Here is a 25,975-nt window from a genome sequence, read left to right on the forward strand (position 1 = left end):
AAATGATTTCTGCCACAAGACCTGACCCCCACTCCAACAAGAGCAGTGATTTGTGTATTTCTTTACTTGTATGTAATATTTCCAAGGGGGATTTTATTTGAAGAGTTTCCTGGCTCAAAAGAAAAACATGTGTTAAGGCACCAATCTAATAATAAAAATGACTATTTCAAATCTAAGATGGCACAATTTAGGTATACTTTGGAGAATATAAAATTGGTGCTTTCATGGTTTGATCAAGTTGAGGGAGATTGATGGTAACAGAGTGATGTACTGACTTGTCAGAATCAAGAAAAAAGAGGTTGGGCATGGTGGTTCATGCCTGTAGTCCTAGTGCTTTGGGAGGCTGAGGCAGGAGGATTGCTTGAACCCAGGAGTTCAAGACCAGCCTGGGCAACATAGCAAGACCCCATCTCCACCAAAAAAAAAAAAATTGGCTGGACATGGTGGTATGTGCCTGTAATTCTAGCTACTCAGGAGGCTGAGAGGAGAAAACTGCCTGGGTCCAGGTGTTTGGGGCTACAGTGAGCCATGATCCCACCACTGTGGTACAGCCTGGACAACAAAGCAAGATCTTGTCTCTACAAGAAAATAAAATAAATCTTAAAAAAGAAAGAAGACATCATCACATATATAGAAGTCGAATTTATGTGAATATGAATGCCCATCATCCATTCCAATCTTTTTTAGCCTTCTCGTCTGACAGAGGCTGGAAAACTCTGGTCTGTGTTTCCAAAACTCCTTTGCCGGTTGGATTCTGAAAGTGACTGATCTGAGAAATCAAATGCATTCCATGTGCAATACAGCATTTGGAAGTAAGGTGGAGGCCTCACCTCTGTGGTTTTCTATTTCTTTCAGCAGTCCATCTCATGGAGACATTTCAGGTTTTTGTTCCAGAATTAGCAGACTTTCTGGTGTCCACATACAAGAGTCCCATGGGTGTCAGAGGTGAGGTGCAGGCCATCAGTGCTGTTGATGGGAATCACAGTCCTGGCACCAGCAGCAGTGGTGGTTTCTTGATCACAGCACTTCCTGAATGAGGCACAGTGGGGTGGTGCTCTGGAGCTCTGAAAGAGACAGAAGCTCTTTCAGTACGTCTGCTCTGCAATGTACTTAGGAAATCATTTCTGAAAACCTGGAACTGAGGGGTTAACCTGATCAGGTCTGCCAGATGTAGCAACCCTCTTGCTTTTGGTCACTTTTATTTCCATGAATCTGAAGGCCGTGAGCTGAATGCTGCAATGTCACCTTCACTGGCCACCTTATCGACAACACTTATAAGTCACCATGGTAATGGTCACTTCAGTTGTTTTTCAGGAACTTGGGACAGCTCCTATCCAGTTCAAACTTGTTAAGAGCACCCTTCAACTGGGCCCGTGCAAATACCCAAGAGATGACCTTTTGACATGAGAGGACCCAAAACTCTACCTATAGATCATGCTAATAATGCCATTTTCTGAACATATGTCCCATGAAATGCCAGGCACCCTGACTACGCTTGTGCAGATCACTGATTACTTCAATTTTCCCCACTACCAATCACCTTTTCCCATGCTTTAGACCACCGTGCTTCTCTAACCCATAAATATCCCTAAGCTTCATCTTCAAGGAGGTGGATTTGAGACCTGCTCTCCCACCTCCTTGTTTGGCTGCCTTGTGAATAAACTCTCTTTTGCAAAACATGTGTCACAGTGATTGATTTAGTGTGTGTGGGCAGAAGGGACCTGGACCAGGTTGATACCAAATCTACTCAGAGTTAACTAATTTAGCACTTCCCTTCTTCCTGCTCTTATGCTCCTAATGATTTTCCATGTCATTTAATGTCCCGTAATCAATCTTTTCCTCATTGAACTAGCTAGAATGGATTCCGTTTGCACCATTTAAGCCCTAACTACTACAGGACCCACATGTGGGACAATTATAAATCTTATCTTGATAAAAAGAAAAAGAAAATGATAGCAATATGTGGGAACATCTTGGTAACTTGCTTAAATGATCTCCCTCATCCTGTACCAGGCTAAATGCCACTGTTGTGCAGGCCCTGCTTCTTAGCATTTTGTAGAAGCTGCTGGATTTCATAAATTAGCTGAACTTGGCCAAAGATGAAAGATGAGAAGAAAATGGCCCCAAAAATGTGACAGAGGTGGCTGGGCATAGTGGCTCTCACCTGTAATCCCAGTACTTTGGGAGGCCGAGGTGGGTAGGTCACCTGAGGTCAGGCATTCAAGACCAGCTTGGCCAACATGGCGAAACCCCGTCTCTACTAAAAATACAAAAATTAGCGGGATGTGGTGGTGTACGCCTGTAGTCCCAGCTACTCAGGAGGCTGAGGCAGGAGAATCGCTTAAACCCAGGAGGCAGAGGTTGCAGTGAGCCTAGATTGTGCCATTGCACTCCAGCCTCGGTGACAAAAGCAAAACTCTGCCTCAAAAAAAAAAAAAAAAGAAAGAAAGAAAAAAGAAATGTGACAGAGACTTTCCCTCCTTTTTTTCCATTGCGGAGATCAGCAAACACTTTCTGTAAAAAGGCCAGACAGAAAATATTTTAGGCTTCATGGGCTGTGTGATCTCTTTAGGGACTACTTAGCTCTACAATTGTAGTATGACAGCAGCCATAGATATTCTATACACAGGTCTGGCTATGTCATCCTAATAAAACTTTATTTACAAAAATAGGCAGTGAGCCAGATTGGGCTTGCAGATCATAGTTCGCTGATCGCTCTTCTATAGTAATAGTGTCCTTTATTTGCAGATAGGAACATGGCCACCTGGAATAAAGACTGCATTTCCCAGCCTTTCTTGCAGCTAGGTGTGGCCAAGTGGTTAACTGTGATTTATAAGATGCGAAAAGTAGTGTGAGCAACTCCTAGGAAAGGCCATTAAAAAGTGGTGGGAACGAGGAAGCGTGCACTTCTATTTCCCGTTCGTTCTCCTTTTCTCCTGGTTGGAATGTGGTCATAATGGCTGAAACCCCGGCAGCCATTTTAGACTAGATAATGATCTCAAGACAGAAAGCCTTGCATTGGGGAAGCAACAAAATAGAAAGCGACTAGATCCTTGACATGTAGGAATGTCAGGTGGATTTCTTGAACGTGAGAAGAAAGTGAGCAACCATGTTGTTTAAACTATGTTGATTTGGAGTTTTTCTGTTATGGCCAAACAATCTTAACAGATCAGGCAAAAATTCAAAAAGCATAGTAAATGAATGAGGACTGCTAAGTACATAATTTTTGCTGGATTAATAAATGACTGTGAATTGAAGTATGCACTACATGAAATAAGGCTATTGGGACTTGTCTCAAAGATCTAAATGTCAACTTGAAGTACAAAATGCAAAAAGGTATTTGGTTTATATATTTGCAATACCAAATTTCAGCATATGAAGTATCTTTGTAGACAGTTATTTGGTATTTTCATGATATAAAATAGAGAAAACTAAACTTCATTAAAGAGGATTAAAATGTCTAAATCTAGTTGTAAAATGTGGATTAAAAATTTATAACCAGGGGCTTGGCACAGTGGCTCATTTCTGTAATTCCTGCCAAGGCCAGAGGATTGCTTGAGGCCAGGACTTGGACACCAGCCTGGGCAACATAGACAGACCCTGTCTCTACAGAGAAAAAATTTAAAATTTGCTGGGGATGATGGGTGCACCTGTACTCCTAGTCACCCAGAAGGCTGAGGCAGGAGGATCCCTTGAGCCCAGGAGTTCAAGGCTGCAGTGAGCTATGATGGCACCACTTGCATTCCAGCCTGGGAGAGAGTGAGACTCTGTCTCTAAAAACAAACGATTAAAAAATTGTAATTAAAACACTCAGCAATTGTATGCTAAACTACCAACATAGTGTTCAGATTTATATCCATGTTCTAGTCACTGTGCTACAGAAATAGCTTCCTAACTAGTCATACAAATATTTCTCTGTACCAAATAAATCATCCCATAGAGGTAGTTTTTCTAATCCCTGTCCATGCCCTTACCCCTCTCTATAATGAGTGTATCTCATTGGGTTCTATTTGTTTTTCTAAGTTAAGAAGAGAAAGACGAAACTAAGCTATAGCTGAGGGTTTCTAAAGAAACAAATTATGTTGTGTGTATTTAAGGTATACAATATGATGTTATGGGATACATATACAGAGTAAAAAGGTTAATATAGTGAAACAAATTAACAAACGTCTATCAACTCACATAGTTATTCACCTTTTTATTTGTTTTTGTGGCAGGAGCAGCTAAAATCTACTCATTTAGCATAAATCTTAAATACAGTAGGATTGTATTTCCTATAATCCTCATCTTGTACATTAGATCTCTAGACTTGTTTATGCTACATATCTGCTACTTTATAATTCTCCGACCCACATGTCCCCATTTCTTCTCCTCTCCCTGACCCCTGCTAACCATTGTTGTATGCTCCATCTCTGTAAATTTGAAATTTTTTTAGATTCCACATATAAGTAAGATTATGCAATATTTTTCTTTCTGTACCTGGAGAATTTCACTTAACATAATATCCTCCAGGCCCGTCCATGTTGTGGCAAATGGCAAGATCTGGTTCTTTTTTAGGGCTGAACAATACTCCATTCTGTATATAAACCAGCGTACACTCTTGCTATTCAAAGTGTGGTCCTTGGGCCATCAGCCCTACCTAGGAGCTTGTTAGGAATGCAGAATCTCTGGCCACACAGTATCAGAATCTGGTTTTAATAAGATCCCAAGGTGAATTGCACGCAAGTTAAAGTTTGAGAATATTTGAGAATACTGCTTTTCAATTCTTCTGTACTGACATCAAGTAACAAATACCCTTTAACTTCTCTCAGCTCTTTCAATCTCAAAAATACTAGTCACCAAAATAAAATGTTTCTGTACTTCTAAACTACCCACCAAGCACCAAAACAAAAAAAGGACTAAAATTAAAACATAGGTCTCATAGCATCACCTATTTTCCTGTTGGGGGAAAACAGAATATGTTTTCATTTCAAAGCACTTCTTTTTCCTAGGAAGCATCTAGGATTAGGCTCATCTCTGATCCTCAGCTGAAGACGAAGAAAGAGATTCTAGTGATAAATTCTAACAGTCAGATGCCATATCTGTAGAATCTCTTAGGGATCCTACAGAGTCTGTTAAATTCTGATAAATAAAACTAATAGTTTTATTTATTGAGATATCAATTTTATTACAGGTCTGCAATAATAGGTTATTATTTAATACTATTTCCACTACGTATATGTCAGTTTCATATCATTTCAAGAATATAAAAACTTGTATTACAAAGTAGAAATTGTATTTTTCCCCCCAAAGAAAATCTCTACTTGCAGTCCTGCTTGGTTAATACATCCAAATCTATGCTTCAGGTATTTGGAGGACAGCCGCAAATGTAACTACAAGTTTAAAATGTAAACTTTGAAGAAAAGTTTACAGCTTCTAGAATTAAAATACTGAAAAGAAAAGTAAAAACAATTTCTAACCTTTTGTCAAAGAATGATATTCCCCTTTTGGGGATATTTTTAAATATATTGGGTAGAATTCCATGATGGCTTAATTATGGCCTTGACTAAATGTGGAAAGATAGATTCTATTGGCTTCTCAAGGTCTGTTTTCAATGAATAGTCTCTGTACAAATAGCATTTGCTATAAATAAAATTTCACAGTGAAAATCAACCCAAGCACATTGTACCTTATACCATTTTATTTTCTAAACTTTGGCTGAAATATTCAGAAGTATTGGCAACTATATTACTTCTTTGGAAGAAAAACTAGGTAGTGAGATTCTTGGGCCCTTTTATGCTGGGAGTTTTAAAGAATTTTAGTACATTCCTGCTAACTCTTAGAACTCACATCCTATGTATTTAAAAAGTTATTTTCCTGCCATTTTGACATATCAGCTCATATCTGAATTAAAGGCCTGTTTAAATGTCTAGGTCAAGAGCAGGAAGATTCATTAGAGATCTGTTGGTTGAATCCTGTACGGTTTCGTATCTGGCAATTTTAGGGACCAATTGTAGGGACCATCCGTCCCACGTTGCCAAACACTGGAGGGTTTACTGGGACACATGATTTTCAGTGCTAACATTGAGGCAGTTGGTCACGCTACAATTTAGCAATATATTTTTCAGAGTGTGTGTGTATCTGCGTGTGTGTTAGTGAGTGGTTATGGGGTGTGTGTGCTTCTGTGTGTGTGTATGTGTGGAGATGCATGGTGTGCGTGTGTGTGTGTTTATGTCTGTGGATGTGTATGTGTGTATAAGCATGTGTGTTCAGATACATTTATTGATATTATTTTTTTCCATGTGTTTAACGTCCTTTTAGATAATGACCAAATATAATACTTTTTCCAATCTATGTGCTATGTGTGCAAGTAAGCCAGTAGTTAGGTATTTATCAACTCATCTTTAAGAAAAGTAAAACCTAAAATTCAGTATTTGCATTTTAAATAAAAAGAAAAATTCTCAAAATAGAGACATCTTGTCTTGACGATGGTATAGGTAACAGTTTTTGAAATGGTGTTTCTTTTCCAGCCTTAACAAACCCATATTTCAGGAGTGAATTCATCTTTAATTATGCAAGGCCGATAGAGCCTTATATGCTGCCATTAGACGAGGACATTCTCTGGGCTGAGTGGCTTATCATGTGTAACAAAAGACATTCTCACTTTCTTGTCAATTCATTTTTTTTAAGTGTTCATAAAATTGTGAAGTTGACTGTATCTGCTTCTTTTAAATAACACTTCAGTGTAAAAACAACTGATGCTGAGTTGTTCAACTTATAACTTCTTAGATCCAAAATGTTGTCAGGATGAAGTGGCAGGTTTTACAAAGCCAATAAACTCTGTGATTTTTCTTAGATGGAAACAATGAAAATCCATAACTGAATAATGATATTCAAAAAGGAGAAAGCCCCCCCCCCACATACACATTTGAGGCAGTTATTAATTAAGCTCCTTATTCTAAAAACATATGTCTAATGGGAAAACTTTAACACTTATCCTGCTTTTCCAGTAAGACTATATTTCAGGACAACCAAAAAACACCATTTCATCTAGTGGGGTTTTATAAGAGAATACCATCTATGAAGAGAGATAAAAAACTGAATGCTATGATAATCATTGTCAATCCATAATGAAATTATTGACCCAGGCAAGAATTATCAACTAGTGTTGGAAGCAACTGATCTTAAAAAGATGAATGGGCAATCAGACATTTGCAGAGTACCAAAGTAGTGCCAAAGCTTTCTTGCTAGTCACAGGTGAGAAATGTAAGTGTACAATAGAGGGACTAGGTTTTCATCACCGAAATCCAGTGGTCAAGTTTAACTTCACTTATGGTGCAACCATTAAATATCATGTCTCCTGCTGTGACACACAATAAAATGCAAACCACCACCTGTGACATATTCTACGAAAATGCTCAATGTGAATCCAGCAAATTTTCAAATCTAACTTCTGTTTATGGAAAGCAGAGGGCATGAGGGAAAGTCAAATAACAGCACCAGAAAGCACGCAGACAAAAGAAGAAGGTGGAGGATTCTGTGGGGTCATTGGTCCAGCCCATCCAACAAGTCAGTGTGTAACGAGAAAACATTAGGGATGGTGATTGACTAGGAAAAAACTTGGAGGCAATACAACTAGATTCAAGATGTGGGCCTAGATTTGACTCTAGTTTGGACAGACTGGTTCTGAAGGGTGCTTTGAAGACAATGAAGATTTCAAATATGGGTAGATTATAACATAAAAATGTATTTAACTTTAAAGCTAAAGCTCATTAATATAGAAAATCAGGTTACAAAATAAGTTGCAAAGTATTATCTTGTTTATATTAAAATATAAATATATGTAAATTATCTAAACGAATCACTCAAATAGTTTTAACAGAAATAATCCCTGGGTGGTAGGAATATGGTGCTTTTGTTTTCTTAATTTTGCTTGTCTTATTTTCTAGCTTTCTTATTGCACAGATATAGCTTTTGTAACAAGTTGTATTTATTGGTTAAGAAACTAAAAGAATTGTGTGCTGAGGGTGGGAGTGCCACAGTCCAATGACATTAGGGTTTTAGACCTTTCTGAGACCTAGCACTGATCACTGCAATCATTTTTGATGACTTTAACTAGAGAATTTGGATTAGGAGACCAGAGTTGAGTTATAATCAGCCGGTCCAGAGCCAGGTCAGCACTTTAACTCTTCGTGTCCACAACTGAAGTTGTCAACATAGCCCAGATTTGCTGGACTCTTAGCTTTTATATGACCTCGAGCTCAGATTTTCATCTGGAAAGGATTAATAATGAGACTGTGTGCTTAGGGTGTTGCATTACATGAAAAGACACACATGAGAGCCCTAGAACAATGCCTAGCATCTGAGAGCTCCATCAATATCAGCTCTTGTTCCTGTGATTGTTCTCTCTCACAGTGAAGGATTCCATTGTCCCCTGTGTCACTTAGGGCTGCAGGCCATCCTGGAGGCTCCCTTGCTCCTCCCACAATGACCTGGTGGCATCTATGGCTGCTCCATTCTTATAGGAAGAAAACCAAAATAATGGACGTAAGATACAGGACTTCCATCATCTAGCATTTGCCCATTTATTGTCAGTCTTCTCATTTCACTTTCCGTTACACATCCTAAGCTTCAGCCTTAAGCCACAATAATTTGTTCACCTTCTTGAGGATGTGACTATCATCCTCAAGGATATCTACTTTATAGTTACATAAAAGCAAAACACATATAAAACACTCTTCATCTGCCCCCTTCAGGTAAAGATGACATTTAACAGTAATTGAGAAAATAACTGCCTTCCAAAAGACACTTAGGATTTAGAAATGTACCTGTCATTGTATGATTTTTTTTTCTGAAAATAACTTGTATTATCTATTGAAAAACTGATTCTACTTAAAAACTTGGAAAAGGAATTTTCAAATCTACTTTAAAATCTCTTTAAAAGTTGCAGGGAATATGATAGTCATTTTAAAGTGCCACACTTTCTGACTAATTTATAAGAAGAACTGATTGATATCAAGGAAGGCTTAAAAGCATAATCTCAAGCTAGCCCTTTTGTATAATTTGTGGATGGGGCAGTAAATATAGTCAGAAATCCACCTCTTCTGTATGAATCTATGTCTTGTCCTGAGATATCTGGGATTTTAGGGATGGCAGTAGTATGAAAAATGAAAAAAAAAAGGATGCTAATGAGCAACATGAAAGCTTAGAACTTACTGGTAAATGTTAAGTACATAGTCAAATTCAGAATACTCTAATACTGTGATGGTGGTATGTAAATTATGTATATCTTTAGTATGCAGGTTAAAAGACAAAATTATTAAAAATAACAATAGCTATAACAATTTGTGAAGGGATACATAACATAAAAATATGTAAATTGTGACACCACAAATGTAAAATAGGGAGAGTAAAAGTGTAGAGCTTTTATGAAATCAAAGTTGTTTAAAACCAAAAACTGACAAACGGGATCTTATTAAACTAAAGAGCTTCTGCACAGCAAAAGAAACCATCAAGAGAGTAAACAGACAACCTACAGAATGGGAGAAAAGTTTGGCAAACTATGCATCTGACAAAGGTCTAATATCCAGCATCTATAAGGAACTTAAACCAATTTACAAGAAAAAAAATAACCTTATTAAAAGGTGGGCAAAAAGCATGAACACTTTTCAAAAGAAGACATATATGCAGCCAAGAAGCATATGAAAAAAGCTCAACATCACTAATCATTAGAGAAATGCAAATCAAAACCACAATGAGATACCATCTCACACCAGTCAGAATGGCTATTACTAAAAAGTCAAAAAATAACAGATGCTTGTGAGGTCGTGGAGAAAAAGGAACACTTCTACACTGTTGGTGGGAGTGTAAATTAGTTCAACCATTGTGGAAAACAGTGTGACTATTTTTTTAAGTATGAAGCAATTCAAATTACATTGCTTTCACTAAAAATAGCCTTGTTGATAATATCAATAATTATTTATTGACATAACATTTTGGTGGGAACAAAAATATATTTGTGTCATTAATAGAAAAAATTATTTAAAAATATTGTTTATTTCATTGTTGCCTCTTTAAAAACCTTTCCATTTTTGCATGTTTTACAATTTACAAAATATATTAGCCCAATTGTACATCTATACCATCCATTACCAGTAAATGACTATATATGTATTAGAGAAGCCTGCCCTAAATATTTTTTAGTGATAAGAGTGTACAATCAAAAAAGTTTGAGGGCCATTGCTCCAGACCAATTTTCCTCAGTGTACGGTTTGAGAAATATCTGTATCAGTACCATTATAGAGCCTGAAGCCCAGAAAATCTGACTTTGAGCATCTATAGTTGGGATGTGGAACCTGCATTTCTAACAAGTACCCCATGCTTAAGGTGGTTCAACAGCTTGAAAAGCCTAGCATTGAGGGAAATAAAAAGCATTCCATGGAGACCACAAGTGCCTAGGAATAAGGCATTCTACTGACAGCCATAGGCTATATACAGTGTCCATAGTCAGCAGTCTCCTTATTAGTCTTACTGAATTTGCAAGACCAACCTTAAGTGTATAAACTTCTTAGCCTCAGCAAAGAAATTATTTCCTAAAGGAAGATTCTGCAATAATTGCCCCTGTAAAAAATGTATGTTACCCACGTGGGGCTTTATAGGGACTGCTATGGGCTGAATGTGTCCTCTCAAATTCATATATTGAAACTTATTCTCCAATTCGATAGACTAAATTAGTCCTCTCAAATTCATATATTGAAACTTAATTGCCAGTGTGATAAATTAAGATAAGTGGAGCACTTAGGAGGTGATTAAGTCATGAGGGTGGAGCTTATTTCCTAATTAAGGCCTTGAGTGAGTAGGTTCATTCCCTCCCCATTCTTCTGCCATGTGAGATGCAGCAAGAAGGCCCTCACCAGACACCAGATGCTAGCACCCTGATCTTGGACTTTCCAGCCTCCAGAACTGTAAAAAAGAAATTTCTATTCTTTGTAAATTATCCAGACTCAGGTATTTTGTTATAACAGCACAAAAGAACTAAGACAGTGGCCCTGCCATTGCTATTCCAGAGGCTGAATTATGTGTTAATCATTGTGGGATCATCAGAGGATAAACTCATGAAAGGCTTCAGTTAGTGCAATTTCTTTTTCATTAATCAGACGGCCAAGTTTAATAATTTTTAAAAAAATGAGTAGATAAAGAAACACTTCGAATGACCACACCACTCTTAAACCCAGGCAAAGGGCTACTGCCCTGAATCCTTCTTTTAAAAGGCCTGCATCACACACACACACACTGTCATTTGGGATTGCGTGCTTAACAGGGCATAGTGCAACTCTAAACCTAAATGTCTGCTCTTGTGACAACATCATTCAGGCCCACGGAAATTCTTCTACACATTGTTTGCTTTATGTCCTCAAAGTAAAAGGTGATCACATCCAAATGTTGTAAAGGTTTGGGTTGCACAGCTGAGAACACTGGAGGTGAACACTGCAGGTGAACACTGCTTCTGAGAGCTGGGAGAAAAGACCAATTAATCAACTCAACAGACCCTTCTTTTCAGAGAGCATGAATGCAATATATCTTTACCTTATGCAGTATTGTTTCCCAGTAGTGCCTGGTATCATTTTTTTTGCTCATCCAGCAACTGGTTGTGGAGGTATTCAATATTTAGCAAAGCTTTGCAATAGTTGCAACTGGTAGCAAAAGAACGTTTTGCAATATTAAACAATTCATATCACACTTAAATCAGTAATTGTATAAATTTTGACAAATAACTCATGAAATCTGATATCAGTACTTTGCATTGAAACCAGCCATGTATTGAACACTAGCAATGCAAATAATTTGTATAAAGATATTTTAAATTAATTTTCCAAAAATTAAATAAAATTTTAGATTTATTTGAAATTTTATATTCATTAATTGTTTTTCTCTTTTAATTTTATACGTAATTATTTTAGAATAAAAGCATTTCATAAATGATACATGAAAATGAGTTTAATTTTAAAAACCTGCCATATTTATTTTAATATACATTCTTTATAAAAACAAATTCAAGTTTTAAACACTTAATAGAATTGCATTTACTCAGAAAACAAATTATTGCAATTATTGAAGTAATTGCAATTACTTCAGAACACAAATTATGAGAAAATATTGATTATAATAACAGTGATTTTTGCTGAAATAAAGACAAGAAAATTAAATTTAATATAATAAATATATTTTATATTTATATTTTATTACTTATCTAAACACTGCAAGCTTAACAGCAAGATATCCAGACATGTACAATAACAATTAAATCTAATTGTCTTTAACATTTTTCTAACTAAAGTCCTAACTTTCTATATAGTTTTTGATTTTCCAGAGAGATGGTATGTTCGTCAAGGTAGAAGGACGGGGCATATGTTACTTAAGTGTTTTAGCTTGATTTATAGGGTTTAAATATTTAGACATATGGTACGTGGGTGTCATTCGTACTCTTGCCTTAGGCTCCACAAATGTTAGGGGTAAGCCTGATGACTGTAACAATGAAAACAAGACAAAACAAAACAAAACAGAGACAAAATAACCAAAGAGGATCATGAAGTTGTAGGGCCACTGTCACCTTCTTCCTCAAAGCTACTGGTTTTCACCCCTCTTAGAATAAGCCACTTATAATCATGTCTACTCCCACAAGAAAACAACACTTCAGGGTCGCTGAGGCTATTCCAAAGCCTGTTATTTTTCATTGTCCGGTGGAAAAGATGTTCTCCAGCTTTCGAGAACCCTCAGAATACTCAGCAGTAATTGGCTTCTGGGTGTGAGCCCGCACGTGAAGAAGAACAGGAAGTGGAGCCTTTCTACCGTGACGCTGAAGCTGTTAAAATCATCCTATTACAGGTGACACTGACCCTCCACTGCTCCCCACCTAGAAAAAATGTCACATACAGAGTGAAAAGTGAACGTATTGGCATTGAGTTTCTACCTGTGAAGTGAGGAGTCGGAAGGTGTGTAGCTGCATGTTTAGCTGTGCCTACAGTTATGGAGACAAGGGTTTAAGAGTTCTTTTTCTCTACCCTTCCTATATACCTTCAAAGAAGGGGCAGAGTTAAGTGATATAGCACATGAGCTCTAAGGTCTGCCTGACTTGGTTCAAATCCCAGCTCTACTAGTCACCAACTTTGTGACTTACAGTAATCCTATGCCTAGATGTCCTCTTCTACAAAATGGGTACTAAAGGGTGGCTGTGAGAATTACATGAGTTAATTGCTTAGAATAGTGTGTGGATTCATAGGAAGTGCTTTGTATGTATCATGTATTTTTAAAATATCCTTTATTATGTCACCATTTATGAGTCTGGAAGAGTAGTATCAGGACATATGTCTTGGGCTGCCTGCTACCGCAGGTCTAAGAAAAAGTTGTGACGTTTGGATATTGCAAGACTTCCCCTATCCTAGACTTCAGGCTGTTTAAATTATACAATTTAGGCCTGCCATGGTGGTTCGTGCTTGCAATCCCAGCAACTTGGGAAGCCGAGGCCAGGAGTTTGAGACCAGTCTGGACAACATAGCAAGATCCCACCTCTACAAAAAAAAATTAAAAATTAGCTGAGTGTGGTGGTATGTATCTGTAATCCCAGCTACTCGGGAGGCTGAGATGAGATCTCTTGAGTTCAGGAGTTCAAGGATACAGTGAGCTATGATCATGTTACTGTACTACAGCCTGGGCAACAGAGCAAGATCCTATCTCTAACAATTTACATTAATAAATAAATAGTATATAATTAATTGGCCTAATGCCTTTTTCCTTTTCCCTTTCTACTAGCCCAAACTCCTTTCTCAGCAGGATTTATGGTAGCCTACTCCATCAAAGCACTTTTAAGAAAGATCAGTGAAAAGCAGAACAAAAAGATGCTCACACCTGCTGCCTGGCCTGAGGTTCCCTGGCCCAGATACTTGGGCAAGAATTAATCTTTCTTGTGCAGAGAATGAGTGGAGCCCCAGGAATGACTTCACTGCCACCCATAACAAGTTTATGCACAGAACACCTCTGTTCCAATCTCTCTCTCCCTTTAGCACTTTTCCAAAACAGGGGTTTTATAAAAGTGGGTTGCAGGGAGGTAGGTTAGATAAAGGCATGCACAGGGAAGAAAAGTCAAAAGCTAACCTCTGTGTGTCTACCATTACCACATTTTTTTTTCTCAACGGAAGTCCTAAAAATCTTTCTTGAAACCCAGAAGTTTTTGGCATAACATTCAAAACAGCCTGATGTAAGAGGTGAAAATACTGTTTTTCAATCAGGCTCAAATTTCTGAAATAATGCTCTCTTTTTGCATGTTTTCGGGAAGGATGTTGGTAATATGATTACAAAATTTTTAGCAGACACATAAAATTGTCATTCTGTCGTCTTTAAGCTCCCTCATGCATTGCTACAGATGACTTATAGATTTACTGGATTCAAGCAATCTTTATATCAGATACCCTAAGGCTTTTTAGATGAGGTATATTTATTTTCCAGTGCTTTCTTAACAGGTTTGTAAGCTAGGCAAGGATCGTGTCTTTTAAATCAGATACGATGCAGTTCTTGGCACAGAACTTTGCATGCAGGTGCTCCATAAATACTTATTGTTGATTATTAAAAAGAAAAAAATAAAAAATAGCTCAAATTTTGTGACTTTTTGGGGGGTGTGGTGGGGTGTCAGTCAGAAAACAGTAAGCCTTGAAAATTAATCAGCATTTTCCATGATTACATAAAACATAAGCATCAAAACCCAAGTACCAATACTGCGCCTAAAGGCAGATCATATCAATAACTAAGGCATATCTTATCAATCGCTAAGGCATATCACATCAATAACTAAGGCATATCATATCATATTGTATCATATCAATAACTAAGAAGAGGAAGAAAGAAAGGAAGGGAAGAATGGAAAAAGTGGGTGAGGGGAAGGATGTAAGCAAGAAGGGAGGGAAAGAGGAAGAAAGAAATGAAGGAAGAGAGGGAGGGAGGAACAGAGGAAGAAAAGATGGAAAGAAGGGAGAGAGAGAGGAAGAAAGGAAGGAAGGAAGGGAGGGAAAAGAGGGAGAAAGAAAGGAAGGAAAGAAGGAAGGGAGGGGGAGAGAGGAAGGAAGGAGGAAAAAGAGGGAGAGAAGGAGAAAGGGAGAGATAGTAAAGAAAAGAAGGAAAGGAAAGGAAAGGAGAAATGAAAGGAAATGAAAAACGAAAGAAAATGAAGGGAAGGGAAAGGAAGGGAAGGGAGGGGAGGGGGAGGGGAAGGAAGGGAAGGGAAGGGAAGGGAATGGAAGGGAAGGGAAGGGAAAGGAAAGAAAAGGGGAAAGGAAAGGGGAAAGGAAAGGAAAAATTAAGATTTTTAAAAAGACCACAGCGCCAAATAAATGTGAAAATAATTAGGCTGATTCTCTAAACACATGCAACACAGTCTCAGGAGGCAAGGGGAGGAAGTACTTTTTCTTTCCATCTCCTTTCCAGATCGCCCTGGTGTGGCAGCCTCTAGGCATCTAGGAAGCACTTTTCTTAAGCCCACCTGTGGCCACTGGGATCATTTTTTTTACAAGTGTCTATTACTTAGGGTAAAGACTAAGTTCCTTTAGCAAGGAAGCTCCCAAATACAGTGACTTAAATAAGGGGCATTTGTCTCCCCTGCAATGACAGCTGAGTAGTCCAAGTCATAGGTCAGCAAACACAACCCCTCGCCGGCAAAATGCAGCTCGTGACCTTTTCCAGTTTCTCAGGTAAGAATAGCTTTTACATCTTTAACTGGTTGGAAATAAAAAATAAAAGCAGCAACACTATTGTATGTATATGTCTCTTCTCACGCTGCTAATAAAGACATATCTGAGACTGGGTAATTTATAAAGGAAAGAGGTTTAATGAACTCACAGTTCCACATGGATGGGGAGGCCTCACAATTATGGCAGAAGGAGAATGAGGAGCAAAAGGACGTCTTACATGGTGGCAGCCAAGAAAGCTTGTGCAGGGGAGCTCCACTTTATAAAACCATCAGATCTCATGAGACTTATTCACTATCACCGCTATCAGAGGAACAGCACAGGAAAGACCTGCCCCCATGATTCAATTACCTCCCACCGGGTGCCTCCCATGACACGTGGGAATTGTGGGAGCTACAATTCGAGATGAGATTTGGGTGAGGACACAGCCAAGCCATATCAGTGAGAATGAGAATGACATAAATTCAATCTTTAGTGTCATTCAATCAAGTCTTATTGGAACACATCAACACTCATTCCTTAACTCATTCATAGTCAAGTCTTGTCTACAGTTGCTTCTGCACCACAGTGATGGAGTTCAATCATCATCGGGGAGATCACAGGGCCCAGAAAGCCTTTGCTATCTGGCCCTTTACAGAAAAAGGTTTTTGGACCCAGGTTAGGTTAGCCTGATAGCTCTCACTGGAGTGGTCCATTCAAAGCCACAGGTTCCCTTTATCTTGCAATTCTGCTGCTTCTTAGGTTATTTGCTGCTCGGCTGACATGGGTCACTGCCTGTTACGGACTGACCTGTGTCCCCTCAAAATTCATATATGACACCCTAACCCCCAATGGAACTGAACTTGGAGACAAGGCCTTTAATGAGGTGATTAAAGTTAACTGAGGTCAGCCAGGCACGTTGGCTCACTTTGGGAGACCAAGGTGTGTGGATCACTTGAGGTCAGGAGTTTGAGACCAGCCTGGCCAACATGGCAAAACCCCATCTCTACTAAAAATACAAAAATTAGGTGGGCGAGGTGGCAGGCACCTGTAATCCCAGCTGTTCAGGAGGCTGAGGCAGGAGAATTGCTTGAACCTGGGAGGCAGAAGTTGCAGTGAGCCAAGATAGCTCCACTGCACTCCAGCCTGGGTGACAGAATTAGACTCTGTCTCAGAAAAAAAAAAAAAAAAAAAAGTTAAATGAAATTACAACAGTGGGATCCTAATTTGCCACAACTGGTGTCCTTTTTAAAAAGAGGGAGAGGTAGCAGACCTCTCTCTCTCTCTCTCTCTTTCTCTTTCTCCTCCTCTCTCCCCCACCCCAGCATGAGCACAGAGAAAAGGTCATGTGAGGACACAGTAAGAAGGTGCTGTCTGCAAGTCGGGGAGAGAATTCACCAGAAACCAACCCTGCCAGCACCTTGATCTTGGACTTTGAGTCTCCAAAACTGTGAGAAAATACATTTCTGTCGTTTAAGCCACCCAGTCTGTGATATTCTGTGATGGCAGCTGGAGTGAACTAATACCCTGCCACATCCATGCTCCAACCCTTGGACACAGGAAGAGTAAAAGGGAGAGAAGGGCAGCAATTTCCTTCTCAGCTTGTTGAGCAGAAGTTGCACACATCACTCCTGCTCACATTCAGTCCTTTGGTGAATTTATTCAGTTATCCTACACATAGATTGAAAATGAAAACAGAGAAGATGGATTTGGGGAGGGTCAACCAAAAGCATGACACATTTTGGAGCACATACCATGATTAAATATTTAAAATCTACGGATTTCCTGAAGTCCATTAGGTTTCATACATAGAGCTCTACTGGCCTAGGGACAAAAGTCTTCACTATGTTTATTTAAAAGGACACTTTTTGACATAAAGGCAAATTGATTCTCAAGCTAGAAGAGTCTTCTGAAAGTAATTCTAGTATGTAAGTGTAAATGCGTATTTTAAGGATGAAATATTCTGCCAGTTCCCCTCAAGACCCCAATGTATAGTATATTTTCTTGTGTGAAATATAGTGGACTCTAATTTGAGGTCACTGAAGATACTTTGGTATCAAGAGAAAAGATGGGTTGTTAGGGGTCAGTGTCACATCAGGTCCTGTCTCAAGCAAGACCTGGAGTAGAACAAGACGTTAACCCACTTGGATCTCAGTTCTACTGATTGCTTATTATGTGTATTTTCTGCACTTGCACATACTTAATGGTTTTTAAAATTGCGGTGATAAAGTACTTGCATTTCTGGCCAGAATGAATTTGACTCATATATAATCATTATCAAAGGTTCCTATCTTGACTAGCTGCTTTGTGAAGAAAAAAAAATTAATTCCCATTCCATGAAAAGTTGAGCAAGGAGAGAAATACATTTTACTTTTTCAAACAATGGGTGCTTTTTCATCACTTTTACAAATAACCTTATATTGCTTGTGATAGGGTATCCCTTCTTTGTTACGTGATGTGTTTGAAAAGCTATGTGCAGTCACACTGTACTGTGGAAAATACAGCTGCTGGAAACTGATCTCCTGCTTCTAAGCTGATAAATGACTTCATCCTAGAACACCATTGAATCAACCATCTCAGTCTGAACCATAACTTATTAAGAAGCCAAGTGGAAAAATTTTTTAAAGTATTAGATGAAAATACAAAAAGAAAAAAAAAAACCTTCTTAAGCAAGACACAAAAACCAGAATTCAAAAAAGGAGACTGACATACTGATCTATTTACATTTAATCATTCTGTAAGACAAAGACAAAATAGATAAAAGTCAAGTCACAGACCAGGTAACGTATTTGCAACATGTAAAAATATATATCGTGAAAAAATGATTTATAAATAAGCATTATAAATCAATAAGGCATCTCATAAGGATATAAGCAAAGGCAATTCAATTAAGAAATGCAAATGGCTTATAAACGAAAATGTTTTCAAACAATGAGGCATTATTTTACTCATCATTTAGGCAAACGTTATGAAGACTGAACATATGCAATGCTATGTAGCATGTGAGGAAATTGGAGCATGCATGTGTCAGCGGTGGTGTAGGTTGGAGAAAAATTTGGAAGTATCTATCAAAATTTAAAAACCGTGTTTCCTTCAACCTAGAAATTCTACGTCTGGGTAACTATTCCTAGAGAAACACGTATGCATATACAGAAATAATCATATGCAAGGATGTTTGATGTTTATATAGTGAAAATTGGAAAGACAGACATATTCATAGGAGAATGGTTAAGTAGATTATGGAGTCTTATGTAACAGTTTAAAAGAAGGAGCTACATGTATGCCTACTAATACATAAGTTCTTTAGGACATCACTGAATGAAAAAGCAAGAATTAGTTTAATACTTGGTATGTATATGTACATTTATATACAGCCTCATTTATTTTAAAAATTCATAAAGCAAAACTATAATTTATTAATTTTATTCATGTATGTAAATGCATAGAAAAAACTTGAGCAGATGCATATCCAACCTGCAATTGCCAGCTTTGGGTGGTTCCTCTGCAGAATGTGATTGGGTGGAAGTGGCTGAGAGGGACTTTCGCTTGTATTGTTCTTTGTTTGAGAGTGGATTTATGCAAAAGACCCTCCCTGTAAGAAGGCGTTATTCATTCTGTATTATTTATGGAACTAAAATTAACTTATAAACAAAGCAGAAACGCCTTGTGAGATCCTTCGTGGCCACTCATTCTACTGCTTATCTCACAGTGTTTCTGCAGCCGTATGTCTCACCACTTGTTCTGTTGTTCCCCTTACACACTCCAGTATGTATCTCTGCCATCAAACTGGCCACGTGTGAGCTGAACCTGCTATTTGTTCATTAACTTACTATTTTATACCATTTGAGCAGGAAGTTGTAGTCATTCTCTGGCTTTGTAGTTTGCTTTATTGCTCATAAGTAATAACTGGAAAAAGGAGTTTTAAAACACTCATTATTTTCAAACATTTTGACTAATATTTATTCTGAAATGTCAGGGTAATTTGGTAAAATATCAAAATGCTAAAACTGAAGACTTATTTTTTTCTTTACCAGAAAGTAATAATTACATATATTTATAACTGCAGAGTCCAATACAATGAATTAATATTTCTTCCAAATGTTCTTACTTAACATCTTTCTAGCTTTAGCAAAGCAGTATCTTACTTTCACATTAAAAAAAAGAAACCCTTCATAATAGTGGAAGGCAGTTGGTGGAAAACTTATTACCGTCATTTTACACTTTACTAAATTCAGGCTAAACCATCATCAAATTAACCAGAATTAAGATTAGGGCTCAAGTCTTCTGACTTCTGGTCTAAGTTGTTGGGTGTTTTGGGTTTTTTTCCCCCTGCATAAGGCCATCTTCCACAAACTACATATGCTTTCTTAAATCTTCTAAAACTTTCTGAAACTGGAGGCTTTACTTCTGAGGATTATATATAGCATTTCATATACTGACATTGGATATAGCACAAGAGGCTGAGTAACATTTATTTTAGAAATAGGTGTAATTTAATAATGAATGTATTTAAACTGTGGATTAAAATGAAGACAACACTTCCCTTTTGCATAGAGGATAAAACTTGCAAAAATAAAATAAATGCCGATTGGTATATTACAGAGGGATATTTCACACCATTTCACTTCTAGAATGGATCCTTCACTCTTCTTTCATTTTTAAATGGATTTTAATTATTAAATCATAGTCTAAGGGAATTACCATATGTTAATTTTTTAGTGAGTTGAGGCTTACTCAAATGTATTTTATTCCTATATCAAATGAAAAGTATTTTTGCATTAAGATTTTTGCTGTATATTTCATTTCAGACTTTAAGAAAACAAATATTACATGTAAGTATATCTTAAAAGCGTTCTAAATGCATTTTTAAATTGAGTAAATATAGTTAAGTACTAAAACAACAAAATTCATTTGTCCTATACTAACATGTACTATAGTATATAGCTCAAAAAGTTAGTAGAATACTGGGAAATTGCAAGTAACTGTATGATGCCTATTGCTTTACCTGGGACAGCTGACCAAAAAATGTTTCAGGGGTATGTTAGAGCTAATTTCATTACAATTCCCGGTGACTAACACCACTGATAGAGACCATAAAAGAGAAGGTGGCTCTTTCGTCCTATGAATTATCAATTAGATCTGCTTCTGTGGTGAAATTTGTTAGCTGAAAATTGAGGTCTGAAACCTTAGGATTTACCCGTCTTTAAGCTCCTACAGCGAGGTCTGTAGACCAGAAGCCTGTACTGAACTCACACCACAAGGGCAGCGCCAAAGACAAGATGCAAGTGCTGCAACAGCAAGTTATATAACAAAAGAGAACCGAGGACATCAGAACGTGCTCCAATGATACTTTGTATCTTCCTGGTGCGCAAAAATGTAAACCGGCCTTCCTTTATGGTTTACATTGTACCACTGCACAACGGTTTGCTATCGCGTAATTTGGGAGGTGACACATATGAAATTTGAGGGTGTGATTAGTCTTTAAAATAATAGCTTTGGTATATATTTTAACCACTTCTAGCGCCCCCCCCAACACACACACACACACACACACACACACACACACACACACACACACACACACACACGAAGAAGATGCTAAGGTGGGCCACTGCCCCGGCTCTGGCCAGCCGCATTTAGAGGGGAAAAGGACAGATGGTGCTATTTCTTTAAGCTTGGTGGGGGGAAATCTAAGTTTGTTCTTTAAAAAGGGCGAAAGTTCGCTAGGACCACAGGGCCTTCGGCGAGAGCGCAGGCAGCTTCGTGTTGGCACCTTGGGGATCTTCTGGGCTGCCAGAAGCTCTGAGCTTGCAGTTGCACCTAAACCGCCGCTTTCGCTACTTATATTTGCGGTAATACTAGGAAGCAAAATATCATCAATCAGAGAATCTGGTAGCCATTCTCTCTCTTTGCCCTGTGTCCCAGCTTGTGATTCTTCTAAGTTCCATCTCCTTTGCTGCGTGCAGATCCTTGGCTTTAGGCGCCCTTCCTCTTCTGCACTTGGGCCACCGCGGGTTGGCCACCTGGGCTCAACTCATCCCATCCTTGCTTTCCCCCATCCCTATACCCAGCGGCGAGGGCAGTCTCACCAGCCCTTGCCCCGGAGGTAAACGTGTGCCTGGCTTTGACTGAGACAACTAGGACCCCAGAAGCCCAGTGATATCAGAAAAGAGGGTCCTGGGCGCTAGCACTTCCCGCAATACGCTCCAGGGCTGTAGGTGCAAAACCGAGCTCTAACTTCCCTCCAGCTAATCGAGAGGAAAATACAGGGCGCGTCACCGTGGCCTCTCCCGCCTAGCCACGCGCGGTGAAATTTCCGGCAATCGGGCCAGCTAAGACACGGAATTTGCACCGCAGCCTCTCAGCTTCTGGAGCCGGAGCCGAGCGCTCCCGGCAGCTTCTCCAATTTCTCTCCTAAAGTGCGAAGGGAAAAGCCCCGTCTGCTCCACGACTGCAAGGCCGGCGGATCTGGGAGCCGCGCCCGGCTCCGGAGGACTCGGCGGGCCCGGGGCTCCCCGGCAGCGGCTCCTCTGCTAGAGGTTAACAGCAGCCCCCGCGGCCGGGCGGGCGCGGAAGCTTCCTCTCCACCCGCCCGGGAACGTGGATACCGCGCCCGCAGGATGTTCGCCGGCTGGGCCCGGCAGTCAGGAAACATGAGAAGGCCTCGCTATTCCTGTTCCCGGGCGACGTGCGCCGGGCTGGGTAAATAAAGCCGAGACGACGGCGGTGGCGGTGGTGAGCGCGCTGGAGCCCGCGTGGAGAACATGCGGCGGGGATGGGAGTGCGCCTAGTCTCGAGGCGGGAGAGCCAGCCGCCCTGCAGCCGGCCGTCTGCCCCGCAGCCACAGGTACAGCCCCCGCGTCGCCGAGTCCCAGCCGGCTGCGGCGGAACGCCAGGCTCGCTCTGGCCCCTGCGCCCTGGGCGCCGGTGCTCTCCGCCCTTCCCCCAACTTCCCTCCAAGATCTGGTGGAGAGGCGCTCGGGTAGCGGCCAAGGCTGGCCCAAGGGTCTGCGCGGAGCCTGGGAGCCCACCTGGCCGCGCCTCCTTTGCTTTAAAATTATTCGCCGGCGTTGGGGGAGGGGGACACTTCTGCAGGGAGTGACCTCCCCGGCCACAGTCTGGAGTGAATCGGGGTAAGTGATTTGAGAAGAGGCGCGGGTGGCCGCGCGCAGGAGTCCTGGGAGGGTCAGCAAGTGTGGTTCACACGCCCCCGGACCCCTTGCGACAGGACAGCGCTCGGACCTTTGCCATCGCTTGCCTCTGAGCCTGCTGCCTGCAGACCTAGAGCGCGCCGAGTGTCTGTGTCTGCGATCTCTGCGTGGGCTTGGGGCTGCCGGGGAAGTGTCCGAGGTGGCTAACCTCGTGATGACTTCGCTAGGAAAAACACGTCGTCGCATCTAGAAGGACGCGCTGGGGTGGCTCGGAGAAGGCCGGGCCAGGGAAGGGTGTCTTATACAAATAAAGCAGCATGAACACACATCCCTAAGGGCATGATTTTAAAAAGAAAACACCAACGCGAGTCTTGACTGTAGAACAGGGGCTGCAAGCACGAAAATTCTCTTTGACACTTATGGCCGAGGCTATGTGCACGCCCCAGGCACGTACCTGTCTGCGCGGGAGGACGCAGTCCTAGGGGACACGCGACATCCAGCAGAGGTCTGACTTCACTTCCCTAGGAACACAGACCGTAGCCGTCGTTTGATAGCGGTGGTCACCGTCCTAAATGTCACGCGTGGCCTCTGCTGCGGTGGCCGAAGGGCGGGGCGGGGGCGTTGGCGAGTGTGGGCGCTTGGCGAGGCAGACGGTGTGTGTGTGTGTGTGTGTATGCGCGCGCGCGTGTGTTAGTGGAGTAGCAGCCCATGCCGCGGCTGGACGGGCAAAGGGGGCGCTGGCAGCGAAGCTGAGGCCGCTCGGAGGAAACGGGAGCTGTCCCGAGGCGCGAGGCGGGGAGATGGGGCGGGCGAAGTCCGCCGCGCGCCTTAGGGCTGTAACTCTGCGGTTCCGCGGCCGCGCGGACTTGCTCCTGACGCCCGTGCGCGGCAGGCAGAGGCTCAGGGCCTCCGCGACCCCAGAGGTGAGCTGCTGGCTCTACCCGACGGTGGCAGCAGTGGCCCGGGAGGTGCGCCGACCAAGCTGGCTCCTGCCTTGGGCTTCTGACACCTTTACAGCCTCTGAAAGGGTCCCCGGAGACCCCAGAGAGAGGCGGGTGTCGAGGGGCTCCGAGCTCGCGGCTGACACCCTCGCTGCGGAAGAGAATGGCACTGATTGAGGGCTCTGGGGACCTGGGTCCTGGCGCCTTGGACCTTAGGACCATGCACTTCCCGGGGCGCGTTGGGGGATGATAGGAAGATTCTGGGAGAGAAGGGGGAGAAGTGGTGCTTTCGTCCTGACGCCACTTAACTTTTCCCTGTCCTTGAACCCAACCTCACCCCGGGGGACCTTAGCGGACAGAAGATGCGGGGGTTTCAACCAAACCATCCACGATCTAGAAAACACGAAAATCCCCCAAATTCCGGTATGGCCTGGGACTCATGAGCTGGGGGGTCTTGCGGATGCGGGTGGCACATTACCCCAAATCTTCCCTTCCATCCAACCCCTCCTGACGCCCGGAGTTGGGGCTCGCAGAGGCTTTAGTCTTCTGCTGTGATTGAAGAACCACGCGCGGCCTCACGCAGGTCGCGCTCCGCAGTCCGGAGTATGCCTCTCCCAGATTCAAACTGAAACCCAGAGGCTCGTTTGGGAATTCGTTTCCTTTGCCTCTGCGGGTGAATGATTCCCGGTTGTAGTTCTGGGGAGTGAAGGGATTGGGGGGATCGATCGCCCAGGCAAGGAAGAGGGCAGGTACCTGTCCGGGGAGCCTGCAGGGGCGGGGGCGTGTAGCCAACTGGGGAGAGCCGCAGGGTCCCTGCCAGTTGCGGCGGCGCCGCTCCTCCCCTCGGCTCCGCAGCCCGGCGACCCGGCCAAGTTCAAAGCCCTGGACCTGCAGGGGTCTGAGCACTCTCAGCCAGTAAGTAACGAGATGCATCTTCCTCTCCTAGAAGCCGAGCCCCGCTGCGGAGCTCCCGGCGGCCCAGCCCCGAGGCTCTGCGGCCGCGCCGCGCGTCCCTACCAACCGACACCATGAACACCATCGTCTTCAACAAGCTCAGCGGTGCGGTGCTGTTTGAGGACGGAGGCGCCTCGGAGCGGGAGCGGGGTGGCCGGCCCTACAGCGGTGTTCTGGACAGTCCTCACGCCCGCCCCGAGGTGGGCATTCCCGACGGCCCGCCCCTCAAGGACAACCTGGGCCTGAGACACCGGAGGACCGGGTATGCGCACTCCCCTGGGGGCCCTGCCCGCCTGCGGCCCTGAGGGGTGGGGGCGGTGAGCTGTGCCGGGGTCCGGTGGCAACGCGGGCCGGTGGACGGGAAAGGGCCCGGAGTTCCCTGGGAGTGCAGGTCTGCCCCTCCAGGGCTCGCGCGTTCTCATGTTAAGGGGCTCCTATCTTAAAACACGAGGGATCAATTCGTCGGGGCAGCTCCAAAGAGCTTGGTGGAGACTAAGGGAGCCAGGAGCTGCCCCTCGGCCCTCCGCTGCCTGGACCTCGGAGTTGGGGGTTATTTGCTCCTCTCCGGACTGTGGGTGCCGGTGCGCGGCTGAGGGCGAGGAAAAAGGACTGAGCTCGGTGCAGAGAAACAGGCGAAGCCGAGCAGTCGGGGAGTCCAGGCTCAGGCTCCGCGGACTTCTCTTCGGTCACCCGGGCCCCTCGCCAGAGCCCCGCGGCTCGCCTGGCCCAAGGAGTCGGGAAGGTCGCCTCCCGGCAGGGAGTCCCGGGCGTGAGCGCGGCTCGGCGGGGCCCGCGGCGAACCCGGAGGGGGAGGCCCCGGGCCTGCGGGGCCGGGTTTGAGTTTAGCGGGGTGAGGGGTATGCTGGGGGGCGGTAGCTTGCGGGTGGGCCAGCTGCTCAGACTGCCGGTGAGTGGAGGGCAGGCTCTGCCTGGCCCGATCCCGGCGGCTCCCCGGGCGCCCCGCCGGGGAGGGGCGGCCGTCCTAGCCGCCTCCACCTGAACGATTGCATCAGCTGCTTGTTCTGCGGCGTCGCTGCTTAGTAAAACAGAGATTCGGTTTCGTCAAAATGTTACTACCAGTAGCTTCGGGTGGAATTGCATTTCAAAGTGTTTAAAGAGGCAGAAACCCAGGAGGCTCCGGCGCAGGCGCGCAAGCGTCGGGGAGCGGCTGGGCTCACTGGCGGCCGCGCGCGACACCTCCCGGACCCGTGAGGGAGCGCAGCGCCCCAGGCCACGC

At 42.6% G+C, this 25,975-nt stretch overlaps 2 protein-coding genes across 4 annotated transcripts in view; one reads left to right on the forward strand and one right to left on the reverse strand.

Annotated features, from left to right (window-relative positions):
• Positions 1–622: 622 nt before the first annotated feature.
• LOC134759222 (uncharacterized) lies at positions 623–24,437 on the reverse strand. Its single transcript, XM_063710278.1, has 2 exons — positions 23,298–24,437; positions 623–1,064 (listed from the first exon to the last, which is right to left on the reverse strand). The coding sequence occupies exon 1, from the start codon at positions 24,004–24,006 to the stop codon at positions 23,419–23,421; it is 588 nt and encodes a 195-aa protein (XP_063566348.1). The 5' UTR covers positions 24,007–24,437; the 3' UTR covers positions 623–1,064; positions 23,298–23,418.
• The window catches only part of MKX (mohawk homeobox), a 71,860-nt gene continuing 69,237 nt past the window's right edge, over positions 23,353–25,975 (forward strand). The window contains exons 1-2 of one of the 3 annotated variants that reach the window (XM_063710277.1): positions 23,353–23,766; positions 24,731–25,000. In XM_063710277.1, the coding sequence (XP_063566347.1) occupies positions 24,813–25,000 (188 nt within the window). In that variant the 5' untranslated portion in view covers positions 23,353–23,766; positions 24,731–24,812. Of the gene's footprint in view, positions 23,767–24,337; positions 25,001–25,975 lie in introns of those variants that run through there. The other 2 variants (XM_055352428.2, XM_019034356.3) reach the window with 2 other exon arrangements.

This window comes from Gorilla gorilla, chromosome 8 (genome assembly GCF_029281585.2).
Source record: "Gorilla gorilla gorilla isolate KB3781 chromosome 8, NHGRI_mGorGor1-v2.1_pri, whole genome shotgun sequence".
Classification (NCBI taxonomy): Eukaryota; Metazoa; Chordata; class Mammalia; order Primates; family Hominidae; genus Gorilla; species Gorilla gorilla.